Here is a 23,068-nt window from a genome sequence, read left to right as displayed (position 1 = left end):
GAAAAGTGTATAAGTATAAAGGATGATGTTCCACCAAGTGCAGGTGGCCAGTGCAAAGCCCTGTGCATCACTTAAGTCCTTTGATTGATCTGTGCAATAGACCAAGTGGAGAGTGTAGGCAGAGTAGCAGCACCGAGAGAGATGGTGTGGAGATGAAGTTGCTGTGCACCTCCTCTTCACAAAGGAGAAATGAGGTTTATTGGACACAGATAAGCTGGTCTGGAAGATGCCATTGGAGGGAGTCTAGTGGATGGCCCACATGAGCCATGCTTACCTGAATCCAATAACCCAAAACCCTGGCACAGAGATCAGAGAGCTGTCGTGTCCATGATTTTTGTTCACCTCTGGATTGGTTGAGGAGTTTGTTCCACCCACAGCCCCTGTGGAGGTCCCCACAATTAACCAAGTTAGGAGATTGTGCAAAGGGAGGGAGAAGAAATAGGTAGAATCCGGCCTCACTCCCAATTTTCAAAATAATTTGAACAAAAAAGTGTGAATTTATACTAACATTAGAAGTGTAATTTTAATTGAATCTGACTTTTCTACTTGCTTACTTTGTGCGTTTTACAGCATTTGTGACAACAGACATCTTTACTCTCCCCTGTTGCCATTTGGAGGTCTCTTACACAGAAATAAGGGAGAGATTTTTTTTAAAAAGTAAAGAAATGCTAATATTACCATTGTAAGATTAATGGGGTTATGGCATAGCTGTAGAACCTGAAAATACATTAATCTTAAATTTTAATTGACTAGATTTCAAGTTAACAGTGTCCCTTTAAAGTTAGAAATGCATGTTTTATCTTTCTCTGCACATATACAATTCTGGTAGAGAATCTGCTATCTAAATGTACAATCAGAAGCAAAATGATAATGTAATTACATTTTGTAAGTGTCTGTTCACATCTCCAGCATATCATTCATGCATGACTGAGCTGTGACACTGAGTCATTTATTTTAATACACAGAGACTTCATTTTTGTTTTTATCAGATAACACCACTGATTTTTGTCAGAGAGCAACTGGGGAAAGTATTTAATCTACAGGCACAATGAGTCTCAGATATTTTGGGACATCCCCCAGGCCAGTTTCATTGAGTTATATTGCCTGACTTGAAGAGACAGGACATAATATATATATTTAAGATTTGCAAGAGCATCAAATTGCAAACTGTAGGCACCATTGCCAATTATTTAACAGCACAGATCAAAATATAAGCAGAAATTGACCAGCAACCTCTCTCATTTACAGCAATTTTTGTTAGCCCAGGAAAAAAAAAGCCCCCGCCTTCCCTAAATATTGTCTTTCAAGCATCAGTCTCTCCCCAATGGTCCCAGGAAAAGACAGTCTTTGCAGTGTACCATGAACATCAACAAACTTGTACATTGCCCAAGTCACTGTCAGTCCTTAACACATCATAATCTCTCTGTCACTGGTAGAAAGAACTCCCAAGTCAGTGAACCTTTAGGCCACAGTTAAAGACGCAGTTCAAAGATTTTTGGGAGCAGATTGGACACAGCTTGGAAGGTCACCCCTCAGCATCTCCGTGCAGAAGACTGCTCGTGAGGGTACCACCATTCCCCCAAGCCTCCAAGGAGGCTTCTCCATGAGGTTTGGCTTCCACATGGGAAGCAGAATAAAAGAAGAGGCAGGAGAAAAGAAGGAGTAGATGGGCAGGGGTCATACTTCTTTTCACCCTCCTATGCTCACAACATTTACAGGTTTTCCACTTGGATAAGCCTGGCCTCCTGCAGATTCTGGAGGAACCATTAAGTTTGGGGGTAGCCCCCAGGCCTTTTCTGAAGGAAGGCAAACCCCATCTCTGGAGAATCCTTGAGGAAATTTCCATGCAGATGTCCCCTCACACAGTTTACAGAACCATGGAGGGGAGACATCATCTGGCTTTTTTTTTTAAATTTATACTGTCCTATACATAAAAGGTATACTCAGGGCCAAATTATGTTCTTGGTTATAGCCTATAAATCTGCAGTAACTTGCAGTTTTACACCAGTGAAATAGCATAGAATTTGGTCTTTTAAATCAGTCCAAAAGGGAAATTATCTACAAGATCTTTTTTTCAGTCTTGACTTTTCTTCTCCTACAGGGCTTATGAAGGCTGCAGATGAGCAGAAATAGAATAAAATGTGGATTGGAAGGTTTCTCGGGGGGTTATTTGCTTTCATTTTAGGATTTGTGGAAACCTATTATTCTAGTCTGTCATCCTTTAATATGGTTGTCTTTAGTTGGTCTTAAATTGATGACTCAATGTTGATTGGACTCTGAGGTGGTAAAAGATCAATACACCTGGGTCTTTCTGAGTGTCAGACTCTGCCCTCCATCATTTCTTGTGATTTATTTCTCTCATAGCTATCACCGCACTAAACCTTTTGCACTAGGTTGATCTGTTTTATTACATGTCTGCTTCGGCAGCTAACTGAGAACTTTGCTCCAGGAAGAGAAATAAAACAAAAGAATCTGTTCGGCACAAGGATTCAGTTGGTATTGAACTCTCTTGAGCTGTGGTGAAGTGCTTGAGAACAAATCATTTAAACAATGTTAAAAATAACCTGGAAGTTGAAACTTCAGTCTGCATGAATAGAATGTTTTACAGGGACCTTTGTGCGTCTTCTCTGTGACATACCAGCAAAAATGTCATGCTGAAGGCTGGTAGTTGCTTGGTTAAAGCAGATTGGTGGGCCTTTGCCAAGAAGATTAAAAAGTTTCATCCTTCAATATGGTGCCTCTGGGCTGACAGTACATAAAGTTAAGCACTTGTATAAGTGTTTGCAAGATTGGGACATTAGGGCTGATTTGCACTGGAAAAGTTTTACCAGTCCAGCTATGTCAGTTAGGGCAGTGCTTCTCAAAGTCGGACCGTTGCTTGTTCAGGGAAAGCCCCTGGCGGGCCGGGCCACTTTGTTTACCTGCCACGTCCGCAGGTTCGGCCGATTGCGGCTCCCACTGGCTGCGGTTCGCTGCTCCAGGCCAATGGGGGCTGCGGGAAGTGGCGTGGGCCGAGGGATGTGCTGGCCACCCTTCCCGCAGCCCCCATTGGCCTGGAGCAGTGAACCCCACGGCCAGTAGGAGCCACGATCAGCCGAACCTGCGGACCGCCAGGGGCTTTCCCTGAACAAGCGGCAGACCGGCTTTGAGAAGCACTGAGTTAGGGTATTCTGAACCAAAGTAAGCTATATCGATGTAACCACTTTTATACTGATACAACTGCTTCCACACTAGAGGGTTTTTGGGTTTTTTTGCCACTTAAGCTATACTGGTATGGTGAAAGCAGCAAAACTTTCTACTGTAGACAAGCTCTTAGACCGAAAGCCCTTTGGGGCAGGGACTCTCATTTGCTATATATTTGTACCTAGCCCAGTGGAGTCCTAGCCTGGTTATGGCCTACTGGTACTGCTGTACTATAAATGTTAAATAACATTTTAAGTTGCTAAAATGGGAAATTTTAAGGACAAATCTAAGAACTACTTTTGTCCAAAAAAAAAAAAAGAAAAGCTAAAGACCACACACACTGCAAGAATAGTTACCAGGTTAAAAACTTACTTTTTTAGCAGAGCATGAAAAAAAACAACAACCCATCACACTGCTCCCACTATAGGTGATGGGAGTCTTCTATTGACTTCAGTGGGAGCAGAATTTGGTCCAGTGATGAATAATCTGGTAAATATTAACAGATTGCAGCATTGTCAGCACCCCAAGATCAAAATTAGAGATGATCCAAATTGGTTTGGAAAAGTTTGAATAGCTTGAAACTTTGATCGAGGGAAAAAATTACTAGCATAAGCTATTGCTTGGGAGACATTGTAATGGCTTGCGCCAGTCATCCCAAGTTCAAGTTGATAAACTTCCGAACTGGCTCCAGATGAGTTTCTCTTCCCTTGCCCCAGTAATTACTCTCTTTATAATGCTGGTTACATTTCTCTCCAGCTTTAACAACTTGCTACGAAACCTTTAAAGGGCTGTTGACACAATAGGGAAAACTCTCTGGAAAGCATTCTATTTAGAACAATTTTGCAGATATGGTATTACACAATTTGTGTCTCCTCCCTCTACTTCCCCCCCCCACCCTTTTTGATTTTCTTTATTTTCAAGAGATGTTTCCACGAAAACATGATCATTACTGCTTGGGTGTTCATCTTTTTCTTCTGCTTATTCCCCGTTTAAAGTAATATTTTTCTGCCTGTGACATCAGAATCATTTCAGTAGCAACTCTTAATTATGTCGGCAGCTGCAGCCATGTATCAGGCTTATCTTCATAGGCCTGGTCTGCACATGACTTTTGTATAGGAATAACTATTTCAGTTAGAAGTGTGACTATTTACCAGAATAGTTATACTGATCCAATCCCTAGTGTGGCTACAGCCATATCAGTATAAGTGTTCCTTATACTAGTATATCTTATATCCCCCTTTCTGTATAGGCATAAGTTATATTTGGTAAGCTCTATATACCACTAGGAGGTTATACTGTTTTAACTGCACCAGAATATTTAGCGGTACAACATTTGTGTGTAGACCAGCCCTAATTAGGGGTTTTACAGGTTCTTCTGTTATCTGTATTTTTCTGATTCCACCTTAGCTTGCAACAGAAACTTGTTCAGGAGGCTTTGTGTGTCTTCTCCATGACACTTTTTTTTTTTCTCAGAAGGCAGCTTTTTGGTAGATGAAAACTTTTCTACCTGGAAGAAAGACTACAAAAAGAGGGATCAAGGGATTGGCAATATGATATCGAGCCTTTATTTGAATCCAGCACAGATCTCTAATATCCCAGGAGAGAGAGAATGCTCTGAATCTGTCCCTGCTTCACTTTTTCTTTGGAGAGGTATTATAAGTCTCCAGGCTGTAACTCTTACATTGGTTGCAAGCACCTAGCTTCACTTTAAAGAAAAAAAAAAGATGTAAAACTCTCAATGTCTGCATCTGAAGATGGTAGCAAACCCCTTTGCTCTAAATTCTCATTTGTGACTTCCCCAGCTCCTGTTTTCTTTCTTTGGGCCCCATTTAGTGTTCACAATAAGCTTCTTGATTGATTCATGTCTTGATATGCTTCCAGCTGCTCTGTCTGGGACAGAATTGTTAGTATAATTTCAAGTACCTGCCTTCATTGTCTTGGGCCTTAATGTTTCGAACTACCTTGTCTCCTGTGATGTGTGCACTGGCTGATAGGAAGGGAAAGAATCGTTTGAGTGAACAATGTGACCTCTTTTGCAATAGTGAAATTTCACAAAATATAGCATATTGTGAGTGATCCATTCTTTCTTTGTCAGAGGTAACAGAGCAGTCATGTTTGCCTACAGAGAAATTTAAATTCTTCCAATATGGGACATCTGGTCACTCTATCCATAAAGAATGACCATTGGCACTGATTAAAAGAATGAAAAAAAACAAGAAGAAAAAAATGTAAGATCTATAGGACAAATGAATCCCAATCACTACTGAGTGTTACTTAATACTTTTGTGAGTGGTTCCTTTTCTCCACTTTATCGATGAGCCTCATGCTGGGCTCAAGGTCATCACTGTTGCTGACCTTCCATTTATGTAGAAGTTTTATCCAGCAATGCATCTGGGACTTCTCCAAACCCACTTGCTAAACTCATTACAGGTTAGAGCTGTATATTGGAATGAGATGGAGCTGGGAGTGGCTGGCACAACTGAGCTCTTACTCTTCTGATGGCCTGAAAAGATTAAGAATCATTAATTATTCTAAAACTACATGAATAGAACATGGTCACTGGGGAAATCTTATAATCTCTGAGAATGTCAAAGATTTTAAATGGAGAGGCCTTCAAGCTTCAAAGTTCTAAACTGGATCGAAATTTTCTCAAAGTTGGTGGAGGAGGAGCCTGGACCTGGAGATTTGGTTTAATTTATTATGATCTTGCTGCAAAGTTTTGACCTGGATCTAAACATCCACAAAGTTTGGTGGATTTGGTGTAGCCTCTTCTCTGGTTCTAAAAAGAAGAGTTACAAGCAACATTTTCTCCCACGACTAAGGCATTCCATATAAATGCTCGTCCATTTATCAAATTTGTGAGTGGCAACTCCACTATAGAGTACTGTAAATTTTCCTAGCCTTTGGGAATGTACCCAAATACAAATATGCAACAAAGTAGCTTGTATGCATTTCCCCTCAAATAAAAGCTATCAATTTACAAAGCTCATCTAGAATGTTGCTTATCACTCGTCAGTCACTTTCCATAATAAATACTTGGAAAATATTACACTAATGTGTTGCTTATTAGTGCCAGGGGAAATAAATGTATACTAAAGTTCTGGGATTTGCAATTAGTGTCTTACAGTAAATCAGACATTTGTCTAGTGGTATCATGGAGTAAACTCATAATTACTGCTATTTTTTAATTTGCATGATTTAATTAAAATCAGTCATACTTTTCCATTTACATTGTTAAATTCAGCAAAGACTTCTTGCCATGGAGTATACTAGTTATACGTGCTGAAGAATTAATTCTGTCAAAACTTCCAACATTGTAGCCAAAGCAAGAGAAGATCCTGATGTTTGGCTTTAAAACATAAATGCTTTTTAAAATTTGTCTAGAATAAACAAGTATACTATTCTCAAAAATAAAATGGTTTTATATTTAATATTATAAGAATATATTTAAAATATCTAAAACATAAAATCCAGGTAATTCTTGTGTTAGGTGGACAAATCTATTTGAAATATTTCCTCTGCCCATTATTAACTCTTTATGTGCTGTATATAGAATGATATACACAAAAACTACATTGAAAGAATGTTAAGGTTGCAAAGTCAAGCACTCAAAAGTTAGGAAATGCAGAATTAAGGTTGCTTAATTCAGCCCCTTTGTGCATATGCATTATGGTACACTCTTGAACATGATTTTTTCCACAGGAACTATGCTTCATTCAGTGCACAGGATGGATGTTGTTCACTGAATAGGTAGCTAGCCAGTATTTCTTTTTATCTTCATCATTTATTATATGATGCCATGCACATCATATAAACCCTGCCTTGGATATAGTGTGTATATAGGAGGACAGGGGAACAAGGGGTTTGGTTTAAATGACTTGCTCAGCAGCATATAGGAACTCTCTGTAGAAGGATAGAATATAGTTCTTCGGGGCACCATTCAACTGCCTTAATCATGAGACTGTCCTTTCTCTTCCTGCAATTCCCTGCCTCAGTCACTGCACACTTCACAACTGCTGCAACAGATCAGACAGGGATCCTTTAAAAAACAGCCTCATTCACTACACTACCCTGATTTATTCCCTGTCCTCCATCCATCCTGTGCTCTGGAAAAGGCAGGGGTCCTGTGGGGAAAAATACTATGTGATCATGTAATTACAGACTGTATTGATGCTTCATTTTTATCCCCGACTGCTGGCCTCCTGACAATAATTCACCACTTCTGCCTAGGAAATTATGGCAATTTCATGTAGTTCTTATGCTACTCTGGTTAACTCAGCTGGACCCTTAATCCTCCCGCCATTTCACCTCAATAATATCAAACATGGAGATGTGAGAATGCGATTGGCACGACTCTCATTGAGGGGTTGGGGGGATGTGATACATTGCTCCCCACTCCCCCCTTTTCTAAGTCCACATAGGAAGAAACAAAAAGAGAAAGTTATGCCAGACCCCTCCATCTTCTTTCCAAATAACAGTTTCTAAAAGTTCTTGAAAAGAGTATAAATTGAGTCCCGTGTGCCTGATCATGGAAATTTTAGCATCAGACATAGTTAAAAAAAAAGGGGGACAAAAGTCACAGAAATAAAGTCAAATAAGTGTGTGGGGCCAAATCTTCAGCATGCCTCCAAAACTCACATCTGTAACAGCAAGTTGCAGCCATTCACACAAATCTGAAATGGATTTGATTTGTTGAGAGGTGTCTGTAAGGTATCAGACTGAGCCCCTTCGAAAGGGATGGGAAAACAGAAAAGGAAATGGATAAGAATTGCTACTTAAATCTTAAAAATCTAATTCTTCTCTTTCTGCCTCTGTACTGATTACAGAAACCCAGGTCTCCTTAGCTGGGGTGAATTGGACATTATTTTTATTTCCTGTTTACACAGACTTCATGTCCTTACTATACACTAATAGCCACCCTGAATAGTGTCTCTAAATGTTCACAACTAACAGCAAACCCCTATCACTTATAGTAAGCAAACTTTAAAACATTTAATTCTTTATTTACTAGAACATAAGACCAGCCATACTGGATCAAATCAAAGGTCCATTTAGCCCAGTATCTTGTCTTCCGACAGTGGCTAATGCCAGGTGCCACAGAGGGAATGAACAGAACAGGTAATCATCAAGTGAGCCATTCCGTCGCCCATTCTCAGCTTTGGGCAAGCAGAGGCTAGGGACACCATCCCTGCCCATCCTGGCTATAGCCATTGATCCTGGCTAATAGCCATTGAAAACTAAAGCTTAATTGATCTTAATTAGTTCTTACTGCCTTAAAATAATAGTTAAAAGCAGCCACATTTTGGTATGACTAAAACTTACGGCTAGACACCAGTCTAAATTCTTCTATCCTCCTTCAGTTTTAGTATAATAATCTGAAATATGACTATACGCATTCTGTCATTGCACTAGTGCTGTTTGACTCCTTTCCCCTCACCTACCCCACACCTTATTTGACTGTAGGTTTGAGAGTCAACAAGAATTACATTTTGTAAAAATTTGCAAAAATCCACTTCAAAACCCCTTGTCCTCCTGTCCCATACGCACTTAGCTTGACTTCACATGGGCATACTGCCTAATTGAACTAAATGGGAATGCATTCGCATAGAATCATTTCCAGGATCAGGACCTTTGTGCAGAAAGTGGCAATGAAATGTTGTCGATTTCCAGTAACTGAGCTCATTCTTCCGAATGCTGACTTCTTTATTGTGGCAGAGCAACAAGTAGCACTGAAAAAAAAAATCAGTGCTGTGTTATAAAATAATATCTGCAGTAAATATATTCCATTAGTCACTATTACACAGACACATACCATATAGGTATAGGTAAGTGTTAATGTAAAAACACAGTGTAACCAACTCTGTGATCTTAAATAACAGAAAAAGTAGCCTCAGATCCTAAACTGGCACAAATTGCCATAAATCCATTGATTTCAGTGGAGTTACACCGATGTATGCTAGCTGAAGCTCTGGGCTAATTGCTAAGCAGCTAAGAGAATGTGTGTTGCACTCTCGGTAGTAAAACGAAAGACAGCAGACTTCGAGGTAAGGTGGCAGTCGAATCTGGCACCAGGAAAACGTCAAAAGTCAGGACAGATTCTAAGGAAGTATTGTCTCAGATTATACCAACGCCTTTTCTGAAGTACAAGCCAAATAAATTGTAAATGGGTGATAAATTTTGATCACCAGATTTTTTTTTAAAAAGTCTCACACTAATGTTTATATAAACACAGATAATAATTGCCTCTGCTGTCAGCTATGTTTTTGTAAAGAATATGTGAGTATGTTTGTCTGCCCTTAACTGTATTTGATGTGGCTGTCAAATGACACACAGAAACTATTAATGTGCTTGTAAAAGCAAGTAACGTCAGCTTTAAATTCAAGAACCTGGATTCACATGCATAACCGGGGAAATGCCTTTCTGCTACTTTTTCAGCAACTACGCTTCTACCTTCCTCCTAAAGAACTTGCTATAGTTTTCTTTTGTGTCGGCATGCACTTAGAGCATTTATATGGCACTGAAGCATTTTCCTCTCAGAACATTTGTGTTATCTTTATTCATAATTGAATTTTCTCACCAGATCATGCAAAATGGATTGGGATTTCTCTCTTTCTAAACAAGACCCTCAGACACTGTCCCAAAGTACCCCCAAAGATAAGGCTCAGTTGCAAGCTGTTTTATACACCTGTCCAAGGGAGAAAGGTGGCATAAGGGAGTTACCCTTGCATAGGCCACTTGCATCACAGCAGGGAGAACAGTCTTATGTTACTGCTGCTCCCTATGTAGGCAGATGGGGGTAGTGGGTGAAGCAGTAGCTCTGCCCTTCAGTTCTAACTTGTGCACCGGTCAGCGCAATGTAGCTGTTGTGCCTGGGAAATGAGAGAGGAACTCGGAACCAGACTGTGACTGAGAATCACAGTCTGGCTCTTCAAACAACACAACTTGTTGACCCTTGCTCAGGTCTCATGGCAAAGGCACAATTGAAACCATACTGAGCACAGTTCTGCTCCACTTATATTAAAAGACCATTGAAATAAAGCAGTTAATTTCTGTAAGTTTCTTGAGTGGCCACTGAAGGCAGGTTTCACTGAGCGCAAGATACTCAGAAGGTTTTCTGTGCTGCGAAGTTTAGCAACATTACAAAACCTGCCTCCAAATTCCATGTACAAGCAAAAAAACCCTCTTCATTGTTAACTACCATACTAATGTCTAGCACAAAAAAAAAAATTACAAGTGGAAGAGGGAGAAATTAGCTACATGCTGCATAAGAGGGAGCTGTGATCTAGAGCAATTTGGGTCAGGTAAGATCAGACACAAAAATACTACATACGTGATCCCTGGAAATTCTAAGAGAATTACTACAGGAAACTGATTGCCAATGAAGGCTCTCTTTGAGTAGCAATAACTTGCTATTGGCAATTATCCATATCTTAGTGGGGCAAAATTTAAAACATTTCTCTGTGTGACATCCCTCTATTGACTGACCCAACAAGTATATCATCCTGCTACTTACAACTCAAATGGTAAAAGTCCCAGGTACAATACCTGCTGATCACCTTTTTGTATGTGGTCATTGTGCATTACAAAAGGGCACCTCAAATGAGACTCTAACTTCTGTGGTAAGTTTGTCTAAATATGTAATGCACTGACTTAGTGATTATGTCTCCCTCTAGTGCAGAGGTGGGCAAACTATGGCCCGCAGGCCGCATCCAGTCCACGGGACCCTCCTGCCCGGCCCTTGAGCTCCTGGCCCAGGAGGCAAGCCCCTGGCCCCTCCCCCGCTGCTCCCCTTCCCCCGCAGCCTCAGCACCCTGTGCTGCCGGCGCAAATGCTCTGGGTGGCCGGGCAGCGCAGCTGCAGAGTCGCGGCCTGACCCAGTGCTCTGTGCTGTGCAGTGGCATGGCTGGCTCCAGTTGGGCGGTGCAGCTGTAGCGCCGCCAGCTACCGGTGCTCCAGGCAGTGCGGGCAGGGAGCAGGTGGGGTTGGATAGCGGGCAGGGGAGTGCGGGGGTGTGGATAGGGTCAGGTAAGGTCAGACACAAAAGGTCAGGTAAGGTCAGATAGGGGTCGGGGTGGTCAGAGGGCAGGGAACGGGGGCGGGGGTTGAATGGGTGCAGGGATTCAAGGGGGCAGTCAGGAAGGAGAGGGGGGCAGTCAGAGGCAGGGGTTCTGGGGGCAGTCAGGGAGAAGGGGTGGTTGGATGGGGCAGGGATCCCAGGGGGGGCAGTCAGGAATGAGAAGAGGGGTTGGATGGGGCGGCTGCGAGAAGTCAGGGGTGGGGGTTCTTGGGGCAGTCAGGGGACAGGGTGCAGGGGGAGTGGATGGGGCAGGAGTCCTGGGGGGCCATCAGGGAACAGGGGGGGTTGGATGGGGCAGGAGTCCCGGGGGGGGGAACCGTCAGGGGGCAAGAAGCAGGGGGAGAGTAGGGGGTGGGGGCCGGGCCATGCCTGTCTGTTTGGGGAGGCACAGCCTCCCCTAAATGGTCCTCCATGCAATTTCTTAAACCCGATGCAGCCCTCAGGCCAAAAAGTTTGCTCGCCCCTGCTCTAGTGTCTGTCCCAGTTTGATAGAAGTATACTTTTTTGCTGCCAGCAAATGAAGATAGTCCTTTGGCCCAAGTGTTAGAGGTCTTGTGTTTTTGGTGTTGGAAGTCCCAGGTTCAATTTCTAATGATGACCATGGTGTCCGTTTGTATGTGTGCATGGTTCATAAGAATGTTGGGGGAGCTTTTCAAATGGTGGATTTCATCTAGATGACAAGAGGGTTGGAGAAGTTTGAAGAATGTTTTCAAATGTCTTGGCCCCTCATAACAGATTCTGCCTTATTGGTGATAGTGTAGGACTTTGTGTCAACCGCCACACAATACCCTTGATTTTAAAATTTCGTATGTTTCCCTCTTCGCAGTCCCTGCCAGAGGGGAGTTGTTAGTTAATAAGGAAGTGTGTGTTGAAGGCAGGGGCAAAAATTGACTGGTTGATGCTGCTCTCTGGCTATTCTCAGCTGGTCCATGGTCTCTTGGAAACCATAGCAAACTGAAGCAAGGTAGAGTAGACTCAAAGCTATTCCTACCTGGGTTGAGGAAGAGAATCAGGGAACCAGAATTGATTGTTAGTTCTTCTCGTTTTCTCCTCTCCTGGGATGTCAAGAGTGGCTCTGAGGGGCAAGGTAGCCATCCTTTGCGCCCCTTGGCTCAGGCAGAGCCAGTCAATCTCCTGTCCTGCTCTCCCTGTAACGACGAGTTGGCTTGGATTCCTCAGTTTAAAAATCTCAGGGTGTGGCTCAGGGAGAATATTTTCAGTTCATAATCAAATACATATTTTCTCCTTAATGCAGTCACCCTCCAGGACATGCTGTAGGCAGGGTTGCACCATGTTGCTCTATGGATATGCCAGGCAGAGCTGCAGTCCATAGGGCAACCTGGGGAGGCTGCCATAATTTAAAGCCTCAGGGTTGTGTAAGTTATGTCAAAGGACTCTCCAGGCCCTGGAGCTGCCCAGGACTGGAAGGGTGCAAAGATGGCTTGCAGCAACTTTAGCCTCATCCCTCCTTTGTCCTTGGTTGTGGGTTTTTAGGTGTGCAGCACAGAATCTCACCTTTAACTGTAGATGCCCTACACTAGAGTAAAATGTGACTTGCACCCTTATGACTGACCTTGATTTCAAATGGGGGTAAGGATACCCAGGAGCGCCGCCAGCTTTTTTGCTGCCCTAGGTGGCGGGAGGTCCCACCCCCAAAATACCGCCCCCGACGGAGGCGGCGGAAGATCCCACCCCCGAAATACCGCTGACGACTGGGCGGCCGAAGATCCGGCCGCCGCGGTCGCCACCCCCCAAATGTTAGCGTCCTAGGCGACCGCCTAATGGGTTGCGCCGGTCCTGAGAATACCATCCTCAGACATGGTGTGAGGAAGGGTGAACTTCATGATTCATGAACATCTGTTAACAGAAGAATCTTACTTAAATGACTGCAGTTTTGGTGAGTAATATTTCTCAGTGATTTTATTAAACAAAGGAATGGAACTTTCAGTGCTGTGAAAAAGATAAGGCTAGGGCACAAACTGACCTTTTCCTTTCAGTTATTTTAAAGCAGAGATAGCTAATTTGAAAATGTATTATCATAGCTGCATAAAGCATTCAAAGTATTTGAAGTCTTGCCTGGTTTTATATAGATAGCTGAAGAATATTTTTTTATGGGTGGGGGAAGGGGCCTTTTATTGTTTGCCAGTTAATGTTGCTTTTCTACATTACTTTCATGTGTTCTCATATAGTCTCCCAGCTCAGAGGTTACTTTAGTTGTTACAAAGAGTTATTAGGCCCATATAGTGTGTTAGGCTAGCACTGGTAGCTGGTATTTTAGGATGATGGTGGTTTTGAATATGACACGGACTGAATTGGTAACATAAACACTGAATTTATTTCCACAGTTGTCTGACAATTATTGTTTTCCTTCTGTTCTTCATTTGAGCGTGTAGACATGGCATGCATGGAAAGCCACAAAATTATAGTTTGAATAATCACAGATACTTCAGTAATGGGTGTCTTGGAAATGCATGTGACAAAAATATGGCAAGAATTAGTTAAACTGACCACTTTTCTAATCTCATTCAAGAAGTGGAACATACAACATCAATTCTAAATTTCTTGCAGTCCTTCCATGATTGACCTGAAGAGGTCAACCAAGAAACAAAATTAGCTAAAAGCAAAGGGCCTAACTAACTGGGTACAATTCCATTAAAGATATTGCAGTTGAACCCACTTACACCAGATCTGGAGTTAGCCTAAAAATGTAGACCAGGGGTGGCCAACCTGAGACTGAGAAGGAGCCAACATTTACCAATGTACATTGCCAAAGAGTCACAGTAATACGTCAGCAGCCCCGCATCAGCTTCCCTCCCAGCGCTTCCTGCCCACTGGCAGCCCCACCAATCAGCGCCTCCCCCTCCCTCCCCGCACCTCCAAATCAGCTGTTTTGTGGTGTGCAGGAGGCTCTGGGGGAGATGGGGAGGAGCGAGGGCACGGCAGGCTCCGGGGAGGGTGTAGGAAGGCATGGAGTGGGGGCAGGGCCTGTGACAGAGCCAGGGGTTGAGCAGTGAGCAAACCCTGGCACACTGGAAAGTTGGTGCCCGTAGCTCCAAGCCCAGAGTCGGTGCCTATACAAGGAGCCACATCTTAACTTCTGAAGAGCCACATGTGGCTCCAGAGCCACAGGTTGGCCACCCCGATGAACATCTGGATCTTGTGCTATCAATTTTAGGATGACATAACTGACTGATGTGATCTGTGATTACAATAGGAAAGAGTTAGTTCTTATTTAAAATAAAATGTATTGAGATCCTAACTGATGACAAATTCAGACATGATGTTTGCAGGCCCATTGAAGCAGTGGAGTTGCACCTGTTTACACTTTGTCTATATTTTAAGTTGCACCAGTTTAACTTTATTCTGATTTAAAACCTAATTTAGTTAAATTGGTACAAAACCCTGTGTGAATGTTCTAAATTTCATTGTAACCTGGTTTTCAGAATCATAGAATTATAGAATGAAGGTCTGAAAAGGACCTGGAGAGACCATCAAGTCCAGTCCCCAACATAGAGGCAGGGTGAAATAAACCTTGACCATCCCTGATAGGTGTTTGTCCAATCTGTTTTTTTTTTTAACTTAAATGATGGGGATTCCACAGCCTCCCTTGGAAGGCTATTCCAGAGCTTAACATTATCCTTATGGTAAGAAAGTTTTGCCTAATATCTAAATCTCACTTGCTGAAGATTAAGCCCATTACTTGTTGTCCAAACTTTGGTAGACATGGAGAACAATTGATCGCCGTCCTCTTTATAACAGTCCTTAACATATCTGAATACTTACCAAGTTCCCCTTCAGCCTTCTTTTCTCAAGACTAAACATGCCCAGTTTTTTAACCTTTCCTCACAGGTCAGGTTTTCTAAATGTTTTATGATTTTTATTGCTCGCCTCTGGACTCTCTCCACTTTGTCTACCTCTTTCCTAATGTGTGGCACACAGAACTGGACATGATACTCCAGTTGGGCCCTCATCCAGTGCTGACTAGAGCAAGACAATTAACCTCCAGCATATTACATACAATGCTTCCATTAATACTTCCCAGAATATTAGCCTTTTTTGCAACTGCATCACATTGTTGATTCATATTCAATTTGTGATACACTATAACCCCACATCCTTTTCAGCAGTGCTATCACCTAGCCAGTTATTCCCAATGTTATAGTTGTGTATTTGATTTTTCTCTCAAGTGTAGTATTTTGCACTCATCTTCATTGAACTTAATTTTGTTGAATTCAGGCCAATTCTCCAATTTATCAAAGGTCATTTAGAATTCTAATCCTGTCTTCCAAAGTGATTACATCCCCTCCCATCGTGGTGTCATCTGCAAATGTTATAAGCGTATTCTCCATTATCAAAGTTGTTAATGAAAATATTGGATAGTATCGGACCCAGGACTGACCCTTGATATGTCCTCCCAGTTTGATAATGAACCATTATCTTTGAGTATGGACTTTCAACCAGTTGTGCACCCACCTCATAGTAACTTCATCTAAACCATATTTCCCTAGTTTCCTTATGAGAATATCATGTGGGACTGTGTCAAAAGCCTTACTAAACTCTAGATATATAATGCATATAGCTTCCCCCATCCACTAGGCCAGTGGCTATTGACTTAGATTAACCTGAGCTAAAATAAATCAATATTAACCAGTTTTAGATCCAATTTAGAATGGCCATACTGAGTTTTGCTGTGGTTTAACTGTCTCACTTTAAAGTCACACCTTGAGTAACATTTGGTGCAACTTTGAATATTGAAAGGGTCTGAGTAAGAATTTGTTTGTGAGCATAAACTCTTTTTGGTTTAATGAAGGCAACCCAAATATATTTTTCAATCCCTCATCCCCTCCAGTCCTGGTAGCAGTATGGGGGTATATTGTTTCCCACATTTCCAGACCACTCCTTACACCTCACACATCTAAAAATGAATTAGCATATTAACAGAAGATACTGTGACAGATCTTCTGTTGTTGAAGACAGATTCCATTGACTGCAGTAGTTATGCCCATTTACCCAAGCTAAGTATTTTGCCCACAAGATTTTGTTCTGAAATAAGGTACCGATGCTGCACAAACAAAGATGTTCAGGTAGAAGAGACAATTCTAAGAAGTATACATTTTTACTGTGAGCTCCAGATAAATGGCTGTTAGCCTGACCTCTTTTGTGGGTAGTTGTAAATCTCTAGTCCTGGAGTATGGAGACTGTGACAGGTTCCCTCGGGGTGCCACCTGGAACTGGGGTATCACTGAGCTCTGTGACTGACCACCCTGGACTCCTTCTAATCACTGTGCTGTGATGACAAGCTGTAGACCGCTCCCAGTCCTACACTCCCACGAGCATTCACACAGGCAGGGACACCCAGCTGCAGTTGCATGCAGGCTGCAGCCAGCCACTGCATGAACCAACAATAGAGAGGTTACAGCTTAAATAACCCCCATGTCCCCAGCCTAAGACCCCAGAGCTGTACTATCCTGCCCTGGTCGAAACCCTGACCAGTATGAATGTATTACCCAGTTTGCCTCTCCCTCATTGTGGAGAGGAATATGCAACAAACTTGTGTTAACCAAGATAATAATTTTTCCCAGACCCTTCACTTAAAGGCACACTGGTTTAGATAAAGCAAAAAACAAAAGATAGATTTTAACTGATTATAAGTGATAGCAAACAGATCAAAGCAGATTACCTAGTAGATAAACAAAACCACAAACTAAGCCTAAAACACTAAAAAGATTGGATATGAATTAGTAATTTATCGCCCTGGCTGATGATACAAGCAGTCCACCAGGTTTCCGTACACAGGCTAGAAATCCTTTTAGCCTGGGACCAGCACTTCCCCCATTTCCGTCTTTGTTTCTCAGATGTTTCAAGAGTGTCCTTGTGTGGAGAGTGAGCCCTATAGATGATGTTACACCAAACCTTATGTAGCTTTCGCATATGGCGGGAACCCTTTGTTCCAAAACATTTTCCACCCCAGTTTATGGAAAAATACAGGTACGCAAAATGGAGTCCAGTATCATGTGGCCTGGTCACATGCCCTTGCTGAGTCATAGCAGCCATTATTTACAGGCCGGCTGAAACATTTACAGGAAGGCTAAACTTTTTCACAGTCCATTGCCTTTGCTGATGAGCTATTAGCACTATCTAGCTTCTTCGTTGTTGTACCAGAAAGGCTGGCTGTGGATGTTTTCCAGAGTAAGCACATTTAAAATAAAGATACATAGTCAATATTCATAACTTCAGATACAAAGATGATACATGCCCACAAATAGGATAATCATATCCAGCAAATCATAACTTTCCCCATGACAACTTACGTCACTCATCTTATATAATCATACCACAGAAGAATATGGGGTGTAGTGTCACAGAGACTACTCTCTTGCCCATGTTACCTTCAGTTAAACAAAGGCAACCTGGAAAGCCAACCACTCAGAGCAGCATCAGGGAATCTGTTTGAAGATGAAGGGTTTGCTTTTCTTGTACAAGCAGAGAAAAATGTACATCCTAGCCCCAAACATAGTGATAAACAAGCCACCTTAAAGCAGTTATTCTGATGCAAGTTTTGTATAATGCCTTTGAACCAGAAGTCCTGCTCCAATTGACATCAGTGAGCATTCCATGAATATATGAGTGTATGGACCTAGTTTTTATATCTGTCAGTTTTGGTCCCTTTTCTGGTTGAATATCATACATGTATTAATGCTGAGGGGAATATCTTTTACCACAGTATGAAAATCTGTAGACTGATTAAACCAAAACATTTCTTTGGGTTTATGTGGTCCAGAATAATTAGATACAGAGGGACTTTTTTTTATGGTCACCACAAGAACTCTGCAAACTATCAAATTCCTTTTGGCTTCATTAACTCTTAAAAGTGCCATATATACTTTGAACCCCGTGAATATGTACCAAAGTATCCTGAATATAATTTGTAATCTTACTACCATATATCAAAAACTGCTTTCACAAATACTCTTAAGAGCTATTTGCCCATTCTGTGTAGGGAAGATATAATACCATGTTGTTGATGTGGAAATAATGCCAATATCAAGAAAACCCCTAATTTCTTTCCATCAGAGACCACAAAGCAGCTAAATCCTGCTAGAGCAGCAGATAGGGAAAGGGATCTATTCTAGGCAAACACCGGGTAGAGATTTTTCAATTAAATCATGAAAGATAGTTGAGTTTTGGTTTCCAGGTGCCTGAGTTTTTCCAAAACTCCTTAATAATGTAAGATTTTAAATGGTCCTAGATCAATTTTGAAATTAATTCCTTGCTGAAATGAATGAGAAGTTAAATAGTAACAAACATAACCTTCTTATAACTATTGCAAGATAAAATAAGATTCCCTACTAAAATAATAGAGGGTCCTGTGGCACCTTTAAGACTAACAGAAGTATTGGGAGCATAAGCTTTCGTGGGTAAGGACCTCACTTCTTCAGATGCAAGACTTACCCAAGGTTCTTACCCACGAAAGCTTATGCTCCCAATACTTCTGTTAGGCCTGGTCTACACTAGGCGTTTATGTCGAAGTTAGCGCTGTTACATCGAATTAACCCTGCACCCGTCCACACTGCGATGCTATTTAGTTCGACATAGAGGTCTCTTTAATTCGACTTCTGTACTCCTCCCCGACGAGGGGAGTAGCGCTAAATTCGACATGGCCATGTCGAATTAGGCTAGGTGTGGATGGAAATCGACGCTAATAGCTCCGGGAGCTATCCCACAGTGCACCACTCTGTTGACGCTCTGGACAGCAGTGCGAGCTCGGATGCTCTGACCAGCCACACAGGAAAAGCCCCGGGAAAATTTGAATTTGAATTCCTTTTCCTGTCTGGCCAGTTTGAATCTCATTTCCTGTCTGGACATCGTGGCGAGCACAGCAGCACTGGCAACGATGCAGAGCTCTCCAGCAGTGATGGCCGTGCAGTCTGTGAATAGAAAGAGGGCCCCAGCATGGACTGATCGGGAAGTCTTGGATCTCATCGCTGTGTGGGGCGATGAGTCCGTGCTTTCCGAGCTGCGATCCAAAAGACGGAATGCAAAGATCTACGAGAAGATCTCTAAAGACATGTCAGAGAGAGGATACAGCCGGGATGCAACGCAGTGCCGCGTGAAAATCAAGGAGCTGAGACAAGGCTACCAGAAGACCAAAGAGGCAAACGGACGCTCCGGATCTCATCCCCAGACATCCCGTTTCTACGAGGCACTGCATTCCATCCTCGGTGCGGCCGCCACCACTACCCCACCAGTGACCGTGGACTCTGAGGATGGGATAGTGTCCACGGCCGGTTCCTCGGACATGTTAGGGGACGGGGAAGATGAGGAAGGAGATGAGGAGGGCGAGGCAGTCGGCAGCGCTCACAACGCTGATTTCCCCGACAGCCAGGATCTCTTCATCACCCTTACAGAGATCCCCTATGAAGCGTCCCCAGCCGTTACCCCGGACACAGAATCTGGGGAAGGATCAGCCAGTAAGTGTTGTAAACATCTAAACATTTATTTTTAACAAAACAGGAATATTAACAATTAAAAGAATGGGTTGTTCATGATTACTGTGCCCTAGGCGCTTAACGGTTTAGTCATGGGCAGTGCAAGTTTTGAAAAAAAATCTAGCAATGTCCGGTTTTCCGTGATTGTCCTGCACAAGCCGCTCTACTGTTTATTCCCTGCTACTGCAGCTACAGTAAAATGCGGTCTATATGTCCGGGGATAGAGCAGTAATCCTCCTGGGACATCTCGATGAAGCTCTCCTGGAGGTAATTGGAAAGCCGTTGCATGAGGTTCCTGGGGAGAGCGGCCTTATTGGGTCCTCCGAAGTACGACACGTTGCCGCGCCACGAGACTATCAAGTACTCGGGAATCATTGCTCTGCACAGCAGGGCGGCATACGGCCCTCTCTCTCTCGCTCTCAGAGATCCTCATCAGGGTGATGTCGCCCATGGTGACCTGCTTTGAATTAGGTAGGGGAATGTTAGTGTTGGGACTGCTTGCCCATTCCTTTACAGAACTGTAACCGCTGGTTTGTAGCCACGCGGTGGAGGCGGGAGAGGGGCAGCCGAAAGGGATCGTTCCCGGGGACAGCCGCGAGGGGGTGGGACAGGGGCAGAGTTCCCGCTTGCCGGATTGCTGGCAGCAGGAACTGACATTGCTTTAAATGTGAAATGAGGCCAGTGGTAATATAAAAGTTTTAAACTGCCACAAGTCTACGGCTTACCATGTCTGCCTGCAACAGAAATTCCGTTGTGCTGCCCCGCTTCTCAAATGTGCTGTGCAAGACCCCAGGCACTGAATGCGAAGGCCGAGAATTCGACCTTGTGCTGAGTGCGCATGTGATAGGTGCTGTGCATGGTCTTGTTCACAGAGAAAGACTATGTTCTTTGTTCACAACTACATTTATCTTTCTGAGGAATTCACTCCCTTTTTCCCATTTCCACAGCCCCATCTGCGACTGTCTCACAACCTAGCCTGGCATCAGACTCCCAGAGGCTAGCGCGGATTAGGCGTAGGAAGAAGAGGACACGGGAGGACATGTTCTCTGAGCTTATGGCCTGTTCCCAAGCCCAGGCAGCACAGCAGACCCAGTGGCGGGAGAACTTGACCCGAATGCACCAAGCAAACATGGATCGGGAGGAGAGGTGGCGGCAGGAAGACCAGCAGGCGACTCAAACGCTGCTTGGACTACTGAGGGAGCAAACGGACACGCTCCGGCGCCTTGTGGATGTTCTGCAGGAACGGAGGCAGGAGGACAGAGCCCCGCTGCAGTCCATCTCTAACCGCCCTCCCCCGCCACCAAGTCCCATACCCACCTCACCCAAAGTGCAAAGAAGGAGAGGCGGCAGAGTCCCTGCTAACTCTCACTCCACCCCTGCAGAGAGCTCTAGTAGCAGAAGGCTCTCATTCCCCAAAATTTGAAAAGTTCTTTCCTTCCCGCCTGACACAAGCCCCCGTCCAAGTTTCACCTCCCAGTTCCATGTGTAGTTGATAATAAAAAATACGTTTCTGTTAACTACTGTTTCAATCATGTTCTTTTGGAGGAGGAGGGGAAAGGGGGTTGGTAATTGGACAGGACAGTCACCTTTGGCAGGGTACATAGGCGGGGGCAGGCACAGCAGCAGGGCACATACACAGTGCAGTGATGCAGTGACTAGTTACCCTGGTTAGTCTGGGAGGTTGTTTTCATGTTATGTGGTGGGGGGTGGGTTGCTCTGTGACTTTGTGGCGGGGGAGGGCAGTTACAGATCTTAAGCGGCGGTCCTTAGGCAGGATCACAGAGCCACACAGCAGGGGATCTGTAACCGTCCTCCCCCTGCCACAAAGTCACATAGACCCCCCATACACACAGTCCCGATCAGGAGGGGTGACAGGCTCCGTTGAAACAAGCATCCCACCGCAGCGGAGCCTGTCAATCCTTGAGTTTAGAAGCTGCATTCGCGTCACTACACTACACCCGCTCCGCACCACAGTCTGCGTCCCAGTTTTAAAAAATTCCCGCGAAAACAGTATTAAAGAAAACGGTGTGCATTAACAAAGTAGAACTATTTTTATTTCGAAACGTGTGTTGGAAGGGGGATGAAGGGGGTATGTAACTGGATAGGATAGTCAACATTAACTGGGTAAAGAAACGGGGGCAGGTTTAGCTTCTCTGTACACAAACTTTAAAGTCACAGGTTACCCTGCTCACTCAGGAACTTTGCTTTTAAAGCCTCCCGGATGCACAGCGCTTCCCGCTGGTCTCTTCTAATCGCCCGGCTGTCTGGCTGTGTGTAATCAGCAGCCAGGCTATTTTCCTCAACCTCCCACCCCGCCATAAAGGTCTCCCCCTTGCTCTCACAGAGATTGTGGAGCACACAGCAAGCTGCTATAACAATGGGGATATTGGTTTCGCTGAGATCACAGCAAGTCAGTAAGCTTCTCCATCTCCCCTTGAGACGGCCAAAAGCACACTCCACCACCATTCTGCACTTGCTCAGCTGGTAGTTGAAGAGTTCTTTTTCAGTGTCCAGGGCGCCAGTATAGGGCTTCATGAGCCAGGGCATTAGCGGGTAGGCTGGGTCCCCGAGGATGACTATAGGCATCTCCACATCCCCAACAGTTATTTTGTGGTCCGGGAAGTAAATACCTTGTTGCAGCCGTCTAAACAGACCAGAGTTCCTGAAAACACGAGCGTCATGAACCTTGCCCGGCCATCCCACGTAGATGTTGGTAAAACGTCCCCTGTGGTCCATCAGTGCTTGCAGCACCATGGAAAAGTAGCCCTTTCGGTTAATGTACTGGGTGGCCTGGTGGTCCGGTGCCAGGATAGGGATGTGAGTTCCATCTATGGCCCCACCGCAGTTTGGGAATCCCATCGCTGCGAAGCCATCTATGATCGCCTCCACGTTTCCCAGGGTCACTACCTTTGGCAGCAGTACATCAACGATTGCCTTCGCTACTTGCATCACAACAACCCCCACGGTAGATTTGCCCACCCCAAACTGGTTCGCGACTGACCGGTAGCTGTCTGGCGTTGCAAGCTTCCAGAGGGCTATGGCCACTCGCTTCTGTACACTCAGTGCAGCTCGCAACTGGGTGTCACTGTGCTTCAGGGCAGGGGACAGCAACTCACAAAGTTCCAGGAAAGTTCCCTTCCGCATGCGAAAGTTTCGCAGCCACTGGGATTCATCCCAGACCTGCAGCACTATGCGGTCCCACCACTCAGTGCTTGTTTCCCGTGCCCAGAATCGCCGTTCCATGGCATCAACATGACCCATTGCCACCGTGATGTCCTCGGCGCTGGGTCCCCTGCTTTCTGAGAGGTCTGTGCTACTC

General features: G+C 43.9%; 1 protein-coding gene across 2 annotated transcripts in view; it reads left to right on the top strand.

Moving 5' to 3' along the window:
- The window catches only part of LOC122173259 (uncharacterized), a 52,808-nt gene extending 31,270 nt beyond the window's left edge, over window positions 1–21,538 (top strand). The window contains exons 1-2 of one of the 2 annotated variants that reach the window (XM_065588087.1): window positions 18,793–19,731; window positions 20,697–21,538. In XM_065588087.1, coding sequence (XP_065444159.1) covers window positions 19,155–19,731; window positions 20,697–21,172 — 1,053 coding nt within the window. In that variant the 5' untranslated portion in view covers window positions 18,793–19,154 and the 3' untranslated portion in view covers window positions 21,173–21,538. Of the gene's footprint in view, window positions 1–18,792; window positions 19,732–20,696 lie in introns of those variants that run through there. The other variant, XR_010599505.1, reaches the window with a different exon arrangement.
- Window positions 21,539–23,068: the final 1,530 nt, after the last annotated feature.

Source organism: Chrysemys picta, chromosome 3 (assembly GCF_011386835.1).
Source record: "Chrysemys picta bellii isolate R12L10 chromosome 3, ASM1138683v2, whole genome shotgun sequence".
Classification (NCBI taxonomy): Eukaryota; Metazoa; Chordata; order Testudines; family Emydidae; genus Chrysemys; species Chrysemys picta.
This window is presented reverse-complemented; position numbering and strand designations above follow the sequence as displayed.